Source organism: Telopea speciosissima, chromosome 7, assembly GCF_018873765.1.
Source record: "Telopea speciosissima isolate NSW1024214 ecotype Mountain lineage chromosome 7, Tspe_v1, whole genome shotgun sequence".
NCBI lineage: Eukaryota > Viridiplantae > Streptophyta > Magnoliopsida > Proteales > Proteaceae > Telopea > Telopea speciosissima.
The window spans coordinates 6,393,336-6,406,671 of NC_057922.1; the positions used below are offsets into that span (position 1 = coordinate 6,393,336).

The window sequence follows — 13,336 nt, forward strand, 5'->3', positions numbered from 1 at the left end:
AATGGGTTCTCTATCCGAGAGCACGTCCTTATGCCTAAACACAAAGGTGTATGAAATGACTACAGTGACCCTCATGGCTGAAGCCCACACACACTCTCATTACCCGGGATCCTGAGACATGGACCATGCTCACGGACAAAGTTCATTTTCCCATCACAAAATTGTACCTGTTGGGATGAGGAAACGGGCTCGATAAGAACGAGTTGCAGAGGTCGTGGATCCAGGTCTAGGTCAAGAGATCGCCTTAGGAGTGAGGTCGTGATTTTATATGATAACTCCAAAAATGAAGGAGATATCCCTTAAAGCTTACGTAAGACACTCTAAGTCTATCACGGACCAACAAGGCCCGAAACTTTCGCCCATGTCACTCCTAATCAGGCGCGTGGGAAGCAACGGGTAAACACTATCCCCGTCTTACATTCAATAACAGTCTCACTCAACTCCGAGATTCCAGTTTCCCAATTCAAGCACAACTCAAACTCTCAACCACCTTAAATAAGGGAGGTAACACACGTCTAATCCATCTGAACGCCCACGTCACTCCTAATCAGGCGCGTGGGAAGCAACGGGTAAACATTATCCCCGTCTTACATTCAACAACATTCTCACTCAACTCCGAGATTCCAGTTTCCCAATTCAAGCACAACTCAAACTCTCAACCACCTTAAATAAGGGAGGTAATACACGTCTAATCCATCTGAACTTTCATTGTATTGACTATTGCTCAAAGGTCTAACTTAAGCATCGGAGTGAGATCACCAGCGACGCCCAATACTTTTTGCTAATCTTTGTCTTGCAGGAAAAACTCGTTCCAGCAGGATTTTTGACACAAATACCTTTACACTGGTGTGTGTGGTCGAGAGGTGGCTTAGATTAGAAAGAAAAAAATAAAATCTCCCCCCTTTTCTATTCTTTTTGGAAAATTCTAAGGACTAAATGTCCCTCGCATGTCACATCACTCGCAAGCAGTTAGGAGACGCTGATTAGTAGGACCCCATCCTAACAAATATGGGGCCCATGGTATCCCACATGTCCTTCATGCTTCGACACGAGATGCGCCCTTTTTCTTTTTTCCTTCTAAAAATGTGATTAAACGGAGTTGTTCCTTTCCGGTTCGCTCCGGATCCGATTATAAGAATTATGAACCGTCGAATTTAACCTGTTCTAAACTTCTGTCGCAGGCGAGTGGAGGTGGAGGGGTTTCTCGTCATTTCTCAAAAAAATGAGAGAATATACCAAGCGAACAAATGCCCTATTATACAAATATTCATTAACGGATTGAGACCGATAAGTCCTCACTCGCTGCCTCACTTGCACTGGATGAAAAAGGTATATCTACATCTGTTCCTCTGAGGTCAGCAGGAATTTTTCAAAACTTAGGAGAGGAAAAAAAAAATGAAATTCAATATTCATTAATAAGGAGAAATTATTAAGTATGTTAATCTAGTGTGATTTGATTTCTCAGAGATTCTTTGAAATTTCAGTTACAGATGCCGAGGAACCGAAAGGCCAAGAACAAAAAAATAGAAGAATTTGAGCAACCTGGAAAGCTGGTTTAGCTTTCTTCAGTCTAAGGTCAGATTTTAAAGATTCGGCCTTTTTTCTCTGGCTGATTTGTTTTTGCGGTTTTTATCTCGCCTTTGAGATCTAGTCTTCTGATGCCTGATGCTTTCCGAACCGTGACGCATTTCTCATATTTGGATTGGTTTGATCGATATCATCACCGATTATGAGATTTTTAAAGTGATTAATTTACGGCCTAACGAAGATGATGAACGAGTGAATGGAATGCTTTCTCTGCCGGAAGAGTCAGAGACAGAGTGGTGAATATCCTTCTCCACACCTGATAATTCCTGGTTTTTGCAGATTATAACGACCTCATTTTGTTTCCCTTAACGTTATCTGATCTGGTCGATTTGCAGATTGTATGAAATCCAAACTCTAGGTCTTCAAACAGTTTCCGGCGGTAAAAATCCGGTGAAATTTGGGGATCGAAGGTTCTTTATTACAATGGACTATGATGATTTTAGATCGATTTTGAGGAATTCAGGGGTGGATCTATGGACTTTAATGGACACGGCAATCTCTGTTGCCTCTTTGGATTACGGAAACGAATTGAAGGATCGAAGAGATGGAATCGTAGAGCGGCTTTACTCGTCGATGGTTCCTCGATGTCGTAACTGTGAAATCGATTCAATGAGAACTAATAACAAAGAGATTAAAAAGCTGCAACAACATTCTCCGGTGGAACCTTCGATTGAAAAGGAGAGCAGTAGCCATGAAGGAAAGGGAGGTTCTCCTTCCACTCCGCGGTCACTTGACAGGGATGATGACGGAGATCGAAGCTATGGACACTCAACAATTGAGGACGAGGAGACTAAGATTCTCAATATCAGGGAGCATCTCGAAGATCCCGATCAGGTTTCCTTTTTTTTTTTTTTTTTCTTTTTTCTCTCTTCCTTTTATTTCAATTTTCTTCAGTTTCTTCATTTCTTCCTTCTGTCCTTACAAATTTCTTTTTCATTGCAGTCGGAAGATTATGTGATAAGTCTGCTACAAAACCTAGCAGACATGGATATTACACTCAAAGCTCTCAAGGCAAGTGAAAGAACGATAAAGTGTAGACAAATTCCTTCTCATTTCAATTTGATAAATTTCTGTTCCTAACTCTTTATTATTCAGGAGACGGACATCGGAAGGCATGTAAACCGCTTGAGAAAGCATTCATCTAACGAAGTCCGGCGATTGGTTAAGCAACTCGTCAGGTTGGTTCGAGGTCTTCAAAACCAAATTTTATATGTTCAGAGCTGAAAATAAGGAAAATTACATATATGAAGTTTGTGGTATTGCAGGAGATGGAAAGATGTCGTGGACGAGTGGGTGAAATTGAATACACCAGGAGGAGGAACAGCAAATTCTGCTGCACTCATTGGTACAAGAAATGGAAATTCTTCTTTTTCTTAATTTTCTCAAGTTATTTTACATAAAGTGAGAAAAAGAATCACTTTTCAATGCTTAACGAATAAAGCTCATTAATGGCGGCAGCTGATGGAGACTCCCCTCAACAGAACCCCCTAAAAAGCACGCAAAACGTTCATCACCAGGTGAACACCACACCCTACTTGGATTTTCCTTCACGTTACAGTCTTCAAAAGTTCTACCTTTTGACAAGATTTTTTTTTATCATTTTCAGGTTCCTGACTTTGCTTACTCTCCAAATCCACACAGTAAGTATCAATTATCAAAAGACTTCGAGTCTAAAGGGAACAAATGCTATTCGATTTCCCTTTCTATGTTTTTGTTTAAGCATCTTTTAATTTAATCACAGATGGAAGCTCTGGGTCAGATAAGAATCACTCAGAGTCGGAGCCAAAAGGAAAAGCCGTTCCTTCCCGGAGGGAAACTCAAACCAAGACACCTGTGTCTGCCCTTGCAACTGCTTCTGCTTCTCCTTCTCCAAATGTGTGATACCAAAAGATACAACTAGGCTTCTTCAGTTCTTGCTTTATACTGTTTAATCTTTTATCTCTGTCCGTCTCTCCCCCAATTTTGTTGATTTTGATTTTAATTTGTGGGAATATGCAGAAACAGAGAGAACAAAAGGACAGCGCCATTGATCCTGAAAGGCTTGCTTCGGCAAGGAGACGACTTCAGGAAAACTACCAAGAAGCCCAAAATGGTTTGCTTTCTTTCTCTAATCTCTACTCCCTTTATTTGTCTTAATTAGTTTAACTTTACATTGGTTTCTGATTAGTAATTTGATTGGATTGTCTTTTCTGAAGCGAAAAAGCAAAGAACGATTCAAGTCATGGACCTTCACGACATACCAAAACCCAAAAATTCGTTTATTGGGAAGAAAGGTGGTTTCCAGGCGAGGCATTGGTGAAAAGGCAAAACGAAAAATGATATTTTATTATTCTATTTTATAATGCTACTGGGCAGACCGGGAAAGCAAGAACCGGTTTACCCTGTAACTCTCTCTCTCTCTCTCTAATCCCTATATGGATTTTTGCTTAAATTGATTAAAGGAATTTAATTCAAAAAATATATATATATAAAAATTGAGTTTCCAGATCGTAACGCGTATGACTTAGTACCTCTCCACGTGGGTTATAGCCAAATTTAATTTAAAAAAATTTAAAGTGAAAAAGAAAGAAAATTGATGGGTTCTCTGGGGTGTTGCTTGTTAGGTAAAGTGGCGTCAACGTAGCGCGTTGGTAACTAACTAATAGGCTGAGGTTGGAGCTCTTAACGGGATCTTTATCCCCTCAATTTTCCTGTCCCTCAATTTTCAGAATTTCATCTAATTGGGGGTGAAAATGAGCACCCTAACCCCTGCCCAAACACACTGCCCAGAGTGGGATCCACCTCCCTCTATTAGAGGGAATTGAGGAAATTGACGGTTGGCAAATTGAGGTGATATTTTTTCCTCTTAACGTTATCTATTAGGTTTTGGTTTTCTGGCACTACTCCTCACTAGTTTTTCATAATGAGTTGATCTCATGCTGCACGTGGGGCAAAGCTTACGGGGAGAGTACTCAGAATACACCGTCGTGTAGAGGATCCCCGATACACCTGTACGGACAAGGATAAAATGGTAATAAAAATAAGACTTGGTTAATCTGATACACCGACCCCGATATTGAAATTACGAACCATTCGTTGAGTGTCTCTTCTCCTACAAGAGAGGGGCAGATGGGGCGGACCAGGATCCTCTGCAGTACCGGCAGGGCGGCAGTGCACATCCGACGGCAAAGCAGAGGTTAGGTGGTACACATGGCAGAGTACCACGGCACACATGGCCTCTGTTGTGCCGTCGGATGTGCACTGCCGCCCCGCCAGTACTGCAGAGGATTTTAATATGGGGCAGATGTCATTCTCTAAAAGGAGGAGAGAGAGAGAGACATAGATTCAGTGAGGCGTTAGGGTACGTCGTTCTCCTCTCAGGTTCTCTGCCTAGTTAGGTGCGCAGGTTCCTCTCATAGGGGGCGGAAATGATGACCTCATCCCCTGCCCGAACACACTGCCCAGGTGGGGTGAGGTCGTCATTCCCACCCCTCCTATGAGAGGAACCTGCGCACCTGACCGGGTAGGGAACCTAAGAGGAGAAAAATTCATGACAATGCTCTCGAATCGAGTTCTTTTTTCCAAAAAAAAAAAAATCTCTAATGCTTTCTCAAACAATTCAGATCCTCTATGGCGCCTTGCCCGTAGTAGCTTGAGAGGCGTAGACTGGGCCACACGCGTAATGACAGCCTTACCCCTTGCCCAAATGCCTTGTCCGAGCGGGGGTAAGACGGTCATTGCACGTGCAGCCTAGTCTGCGCCGCACAGGCACGCCGTAGAAGATCTAGATCCTTTCTCAAATGGGAAGGAATGTTACCCAGTTAGGATGTTATATATAATGGCTTCTAAAGTCATAAAATAATCAATCTACTTAAATATATATATATATAAAAAAAAAGTGAAAAAGTTTTGTGCCCGGAGTGTGTGAATCCTGCACCAGTGCGAGGGCCAATGGAAGCGAACGGTTAAAGCATCAATAAGAGTGAGATTTTGGATTTTCATGGGGTTAGGCGGTTGGGGCTGTCATTTCGCTCCACCTTATGTCTTGGACAGAGTTTTTTTTTTTTTCGCAAAAATAGTTCCAATACTTTGTCCAATAGTAAAGGAATATTGTCTGGTTATACAAGTAGCTTCTGGACTCAGTGAAATAAGTAATCTACTTAAATATTTACAGAACTCTGCACTTTGGAGAATCAAATTACTAAATCTAAATTTATCTTTTACCAAAAAAGAATTAAATTCATCAAACCATGCACTTTGGAGAGTACATGAGATTAAAATTCTTCAATATTGTAGGTTGAGCCTACAATATTTGGTATGTAAACAAATTTTTATTTTTTGGGAGGGGTCTAAATTTTGTCCTTATACAAAAGAAATGGATCGATGATCTACACTATTGATGTGGTTCCTTCATGGACTAAAGCAGGGATAAACCCTCATCATTTGAACATTGAGAATTTACAATGTAAATAAGTGTTCTTGTTTTATTAAGAACCATTTTACTTAATCAAGTATATTTTTTTTTAAAAACTCAGAATATCGTAGTCTCACATCTAAATTATAATAGAAATTAAAGCTTTGTTTGGTATGCATTCTTGAAATAGATTTTGGGTCTAGAACGCATTCCGAAGCAAGAAAATAGAGAATAATCAGATTCCAAAATGTATTCTAGATCCCGATTCTGTTTCGAAGGTGTATACCAAACACATCATAATGTTGTGTTTGATATGTATTATTGAAAGAGATTATGAATCTAAAACGCATTCTGAAATGAGAAAATAAAGAAGATTCGGATTTAAGAATGCACTTTAGACCCAAAATTTATTTATAGAATATATACCAAAACAGCCTAAGCTAGGCAAAACACAACTTGTGCTTTTCAAACCCCCTAAAGAATGGATCTAACTGCTCTCCGGGGAGCCCAACGCCCAGGGAGTTCCCAAGGGGTATCCAACGGCTGGACTGTGCCGCACACATCCTAACGCGTGCCAATTAACCTTCTGGATGTGTGTAACACAGCCCCGCCATTGAATGCCCCTGGGCATTCCCTGAGCGCTGGGCTCCCTAGACAGGAGCTCGATGCCCAAAGAACCACTTTGGCTGCATATACCTATGCATCTCTTTACACATGTCAAGAACCACCTTTAACTAAGCACACATGCTCGATGGAGCAACTACAACTAGACATCGTTGTTTGGTTGTGTAGTTCTTGGACTAGTGTTGGAGCCAATGAGAGCACGTATAATAACATCAACATGAGTGAAATATTTGATTTCATAGAGGGTGGGGCGGTAACTTTATCTGCTCTTGTGTCAAAGGGCATGGCCATGCAACATGGTAGCGTTCTTTTTCCCTTCTTTTAATCTAAAGGAGAAAAATAGATTTGTTTATAATAAAAAAAAAAAAAGGGAGGAAAAGCTTGGGTATGCTAACGATATATTGTATCATTGTATGCTAGCACCCTAGCTATGTGTGTTTGTCTCTTTCTTTTTTTTCTTCCCTTTGAAAGGTATAAGAATCATTTCAAAAGAGTAAAGAGAAAGATAGACACATTGGATTCTAGCATAACCATCCCTCTCCCTAAAAAAACAATTCAGACGCAAAACTTCTCGATTTCAACAACTCCTAGCATCCTTAGTAAAAACCAAGGGGGCGCTAATCTATGAAAAACCAACACCAAAAGAGACTAGACTAGAAGTCACCTACACTTGTTTGATTTTGGGGATCGAGTGGATTATTGAAATGACCAACTCATTCTTTATTGCCATTTTGAAATTATACACTTCACCAGTTCTCCTTCATTAAGTCAATTATTTTCGTCTCTGAATGGTCAACCTCAATAACTTGAATCCCTTTTTTAAGTTTATCGATATAAATAGTATCTATCCACCCTCTTATCTTTAGAGTTTAGATGATTGGGCAAGGGCTTGTTTGGTAATAGGCATTGAGAATAATTTTTTAAAACTATTTCTCTATTGTGTTTTCTCATTCCATGGTGACGTTCATGGTAGATGAAGGAATTATTGGGTTTGTGTTTTTTATCTAGACCAGTTGATTGGTTTGGATCCAACAGTCTAATTTGATTGTCGATTGGAATCTTCTAGTAGCCATTAGAAGAATCTATTGGAAGAGGGTGTAATCTCCCAAAGAGTGAAGATGTAGAATTTTCCAAGTGAGCGGAGTCTCCAAGAAAATGGGTCTATAAAAGGAGCGATGTGTCTATCAAGGGAGGAGAAAGGAAAATCCAACAATGGAGAGACACAAAAAAGAGAGAGAGAGAGAGAGAGTATATGACTATGTGAAAAAGAGATAGGGACAAAAGTGTACTAAGTTATTTGGGTTTAAGAATCAAATTACATGGATTCTACTCTATCTCTTCTCTTGTTTGTAGTGAAAGATTGGATCTCACTCCGTGGAGTAGGGATGTCAAAAGCTAGTCCAAACCGGTAAAACCAATCAAAAATTTTTATCAGATTGGTTTTGGACTGGGTATGACCGGACCACACCGAACCAACTAATATCTAGACCGAAATCAAACTGATTAAAAAAAAAAAACACAATAAGTATGAGGTTATGAATGAGTGAATTGATTATCCATTGATTTCAATATTAATGAAAAAAAATATTGTTGCAAAGGGAGTTGTTATAAATCAATGAGTATGAGGTTATGAATAGAAAAATTGATATGTAATAATGCTTCCATTGATCACCTTGTTCACTAGACAAATTTAGTTGGCCATTTAAATGAATGATTTGATAGTAGAGTTCATTTGTGATTTCAATATTAGTTATCTTTTCATCCACTAATTTCAATATTAGTTGTTTTTCCCACATAATAATAAGATTTGATTTGTAACAATGATTTTGCTACAAACTCTATTTATCCATTGATTTCAATTTAATTAACTTTCCCTTGCAAGTCATTGATCTTGTTCTGATTACAACATGAACACATCAAATCAAATTTTCTATTCTTGGTTGTTTACTTGTTTGAGTTGGGAAGATGATTTAAAGTGTTTTTACCGAATCTTTTTTCACTGTATGTTATGAATATAATTTTTCACTATGGTTAAAGCCCAAAAACAACCAGACTAAAATCGATATTAACCTGATACTAAAAAACCAAAATACATCAAAATCGAAACTGATTGAAAACCCAAGTTCCTTAACAATTTGGTTTTGGTCTCACTTATTCCCAAACCAAAACCGATTCAACCCAACTGATACCTGGCCTAACCGACCATTTGACACCCTACTATGGATATAAATGGTGTTACCAAATCATGTAAATCCCTTGTTTCTTTTGTGTGTGTGCTTGATTTATTTTTAGTGTCTGTTGTTAGTGCATATACGTTTTTGTATGTCGTACACAATTCTGTAGGCATATACAATTTTGTGGGTTGTATACGTTTCTAAGAGTTACTCACGAAAGGAAAAATAAAACTAATCAACCTCCAACAATTGCTAAGAATTTACAATGCAGCAAAACAATAATTTGCAAAGCAAAATGAAAGAGAATCACATTAATCACACGTGCACAGCTGAGTGATAATCAGAGCTTCCACTATTCTGATGAAAAATTTTCAAAACCCTCACACACCTCCTTACCGGATAACACCTTATATAGCGTCTCGCATAGTACAACATAAAAAAACCCTAATCCCCGAAAGTAAAAAAACTGCCCCCAATATAAACGACTACAAATTTTGACTTGAAACTCTTGCCCCCAACCCTCCGACCTATTATATGACAAGCCACCTATATTGAAGAAGAATCGATCAACAATACTCCCTGCGATAAATTAAGATCAGACTTCACCAATAACAATAATAACTAGTTTCTTCAGATCTTCAAAAGTTCCATCTAACCACCAGAGCTCTATGAGTAAAGAGATTCTCCCTTGAAATTCGAACCTTCTATTATTTCCTACTCCAACTCCAAGGATCAGAGTCCAAGTTCTCACCATGATTCATTATTGGTATTTGGTCGTAGATGGCCCCATGGGTTTTGTTCCCACTTCCCACTTTCTCTACTGCATTTATGAACCACAGTGGGGTCAGTTTCTATATAGATTGACCAATCTATGGGGACTACAAGCAGTAGAATATAGCAGACTTTAGCTTTAGTCTTTAGATATCATGAGTGTCACCATGCATTTGAGTTTCTTTTTCTTTTCTTTCTCCATCTTTTTCTAGTTGAAGTTGTGGGTGGCAAGAGTACAACAATGTGTTAGGTAAGAAGTTTACAGAAGGAAGCAATGCAATGCAGAGTTGGGTGGGCGTATGGGATCCACCACGTACAGAAGGCTCTGTGGGCGGAGGGTGTTTGTAGACGTGCACCAATTAGAAAATTTGTGGTGGTCTCCACTGTCCATTTTTTTTGAATTGTAGCTTGGAATATCTCAGTTTCAGTCCTTCAGATTCATTGTTTCTGCTTTAATGACAATATTTTATGTCAGTAGTAACAGATCTGCAGAAGGGATCGGAAGGGGATGGGGTTGGGTAGTGGTGGGAATAGAGAAGGGTTATCGGCCCCAGGGGAGGAATCTGACTCTTTAGGAATTGGTACAGTATCGATCAATATTGATATCGATATGGCATCGACAAGTATAGATAGATGGATTCAAAAAGAGGATTTCTTTGGGGGTTAAAAATTATTATTTTTATGGGAAAGAGAATATTACCTGCTGGTCCCGTGGGTAGGGAGTAGGGGTGTCAATTGGTTCAGTTCTGGGTTATCAGTCCAGATCATTAGCGGTTCTGGTTCTAAGGTGTCAAGACCATAACTGGACCAATAAGCTTATCGGATCCAAATCTGAGACCCAGGACCCTTAACTAATGGGTGATCCGATTCTGGTTCCTTATCGGTTCCAAACATTATTGAGTCCAAAACAAGGACGATAAGAGTTTTCCTAGGAAAACGGGAGCTTCATCATACACATATTTTCTTGTAGAACCCAAAATAAAGACATTGATGCATATATATAAATAAAGAGACAGCTTTAAGAGTATATAATTTCCATTTCAAATTCAACTCATATACTGATGACTTAAAGAACAACAAAAGAGTGTCACTTAAAAGTCCCAAGCAATCCAATACTATTAATAGGTTAGGGTTTAAAGCCTTTTAGGGTTTCAGATTTCTAATTTCTCATTCAATTTGCTTACATATCATCCGATTCCAACGGTTCCAATGCTACCGGGTCCTTAATGGGCTATCGCGTTCTAGAATCGTTGGGAGACCCGGACCAAAACTGGCCCGACCCAATAGTATATCACTAGGACCAGATCCGGACCAATAAGCTATTGGGTGGTTCGGTTTCGGTTCCTGTCAGTCAAGATTGGTTCTGGTCCTATATTAACACCCCTACCGGTGGGGCAAGTGACTCCTGTGCCTAGAGGCCCTAGATACAAGACTGCACAAAATGACCATCATGTCTTTGGGGATTTCTCAAACCAATCCAAAGGGGTGATATCAAAGAGCATGCAATTATTTGTTGGAAGAATAAGTGCATTTCTATACAACTATGGAATGTTGTGAAGTAGGGATCCGGCTTCTCTCCAGGAAGCCCAACACCCAGGGAGTGTCCAGTGGGGCATCCAATTGCCCTAGGTTGCTGGGTGCGTCGAGATGCATGCCGAGCATACATCCCAGCAGCCCAGCCCCGTTGGATGCCTCACTGGGCACTCCCTTGGAGCTGGACTCCCTGGAGAGGATCCCGACGCATGAAGTAGGGCATCATAAGCATGTCATCTCTTGTCTAAGGGACTGTCCTAAGTCCACACCCTATAACTATAGCATGTCAACTTTTCCAATGCCGAAAGAAATAGCCATTGATATTATGGACTTAGGAATCGGTACCCTTCTTACCAAAAAAAACAAAAGAAACAAAATTGGATACCCATATTGGCTGATATCCATATCGGTAATAACCATATCTGTATCGGTCTTGGTTGATATCAATATCAATAGTAGCCATAGATGTTATGGTCTTAGGTATTGGTCTAGACAGATATCGATATGAATCGGTTGTATAGGGTCCGATCAGACCGTTTTGCCCCTTAAGAATACCGATACCTTGGTTTTCTATACCATTTTACTCTTCCCTATATTGATATCCTTGTTACAGTATCGATCATGGCTGGTATTGGTTGATTCGATACTAATACCTTGAATAGTGATTGATAGTTCATACCTCCACCTTGTAGCAATCACATAGCTTTCAGACAGATTCAAATATAAAAAAACCAAATAAAAACTAAATAAAACAAATCAATCCAGTTCAGTTTCAATTTTGAGATTATGAAAATTATCCGGTTTTGGTTTATACATTCTATATCTTGTATTGAACTGAAATTGTCACTGTTGGAATCTAAATTATCGTGCTAAGAGGAGACTTGCGCACCAAAAACAAAAAACGAACAAGAGATGGTCGGAGTAGACTACGGGGGACTCTCCGATGCTTAAATAAAAAATCCAAACAAAATAATATGAGTTGAGAAACTCAAAATGCTTGAAACAGTAATTGATTGTATCGTATTTTTACCCTATTTTAGTATTTATAGGGATGGGTGGTGGAGAAGTCTGATACCTAGAAAGAGATAAAAAAAAGGAAAATTCCTTGTGGAGAGAGTCTATCCTCGTGGAGGTCGTGCAATGAGAGAGTGAGTCCCAATAGATCAAAATAACTTTACCCATAATCGTCCATTTGATTTGGTCTTCTACAACATGTCGATCATGCATTGGTGAACTATTTTTATATATATCAGAAACAAAACCAAAAAATCAAAACCGAACCAATTGAACCCCCTTAGCCTAGGTCCAGCCCAGCTCAAACTCAATTTTGGGCTTGAACTTTTCGATCTTGCCTGACTCACGAACCATAAAAACCCAGTCTAGATCCTGCTGGACTCTTATTGGGCTTGGGCGGGTCAAAATCAGTACATCAAACATGCACCCTTAACCTAACGAACCTTTCCAAGAGAGAGGTCATCCAAAAAAAAAAAAAAAAATCATAGAAAAGTGAGGTCATCTAAGATATTTTTCTTGTTTTATATTTATATTGGTCATGTTTGGTAGATGGAAAAAAGTAAAATGGGAATAAAAAGGTCGAATATTTTGAAGGTTTTTCATAAAATTTAAAAAATCGAAGTAATTTATTTACATAAAATAATAGAGAACATTCATTAAATAATTTGACTGCATAGGTGGTAAGGGAATTATCTACCACACCCATCTTCAAAGTCCTATCATATTCATAGGATTTTGTGAGAAAAATGGGAGTATAAATTTATATTATTATTTTATTGTACCATCTCATCTTCTACTATCCTTTCATCATATTCTTTCATCCCATTACGTGTGAGGCGCATGACTTCTCTTTTTTTACCACCAATTTTTACCCTCAATAAACGGGCCTTATTACATTTAGGAAAAACGAATGCTACTCGGCAGTACCCCTTCCGATTAGAACTTTAGACCCATGCATCCTGAAAATGACCATCCTATCCTTTGGTTGGATTCTCGTGGTGCTTCCATTGGGAAAAAGACCCTCTCAAATTCCAACTTCTCTACCACCAACCATCCAATGGCGGAGGGGATTTGGACACGCCTCTCTAGGTATTGACAAGTGTTCGAATGCATGTCAAAATCCTTCCAGCCATTGGATGAGTGGTGGAGTAGAGTTGGCCGCCCAAGTATTAGATCCCTCCCTTTGGCCCCACGTTGATAAGGTTGCCATGCAGCCGGACAGTTTTCCCACTCCGTCCTT

At 39.3% G+C, this 13,336-nt stretch overlaps 1 protein-coding gene across 2 annotated transcripts; it reads left to right on the top strand.

The window, feature by feature from the left end:
• The first annotated feature begins 1,970 nt into the window (after nt 1-1,970).
• On the top strand, nt 1,971-4,039 carry LOC122666748 (probable mediator of RNA polymerase II transcription subunit 26c). Of its 2 annotated transcripts, none has more exons than XM_043862812.1 (9): nt 1,971-2,421; nt 2,530-2,598; nt 2,683-2,765; nt 2,853-2,932; nt 3,046-3,104; nt 3,194-3,227; nt 3,329-3,462; nt 3,586-3,679; nt 3,783-4,039. In XM_043862812.1, the coding sequence occupies exons 1-9, from the start codon at nt 2,011-2,013 to the stop codon at nt 3,884-3,886; spliced, it is 1,068 nt and encodes a 355-aa protein (XP_043718747.1). In that variant the 5' UTR covers nt 1,971-2,010; the 3' UTR covers nt 3,887-4,039. The 2 variants fall into 2 exon arrangements, with proteins under 2 accessions (XP_043718747.1, XP_043718746.1); XM_043862811.1 differs by having other exon boundaries at nt 3,046-3,102; nt 3,183-3,227.
• Nucleotides 4,040-13,336: the final 9,297 nt, after the last annotated feature.

Excerpts from the sequence above, each read along its gene's own strand:
- LOC122666748 (XM_043862811.1), top strand. The coding sequence starts at position 2,011 with ATGGACTATGATGATTTTAGATCGATTTTGAGGAATTCAGGGGTGGAT. Across the intron at positions 2,766-2,852 it reads TTGGTTAAGCAACTCGTCAG|GAGATGGAAAGATGTCGTGG; the intron begins GTTGGTTCGAGG and ends GTGGTATTGCAG. Across the intron at positions 3,103-3,182 it reads CACGCAAAACGTTCATCACC|ATCATTTTCAGGTTCCTGAC; the intron begins AGGTGAACACCA and ends AGATTTTTTTTT.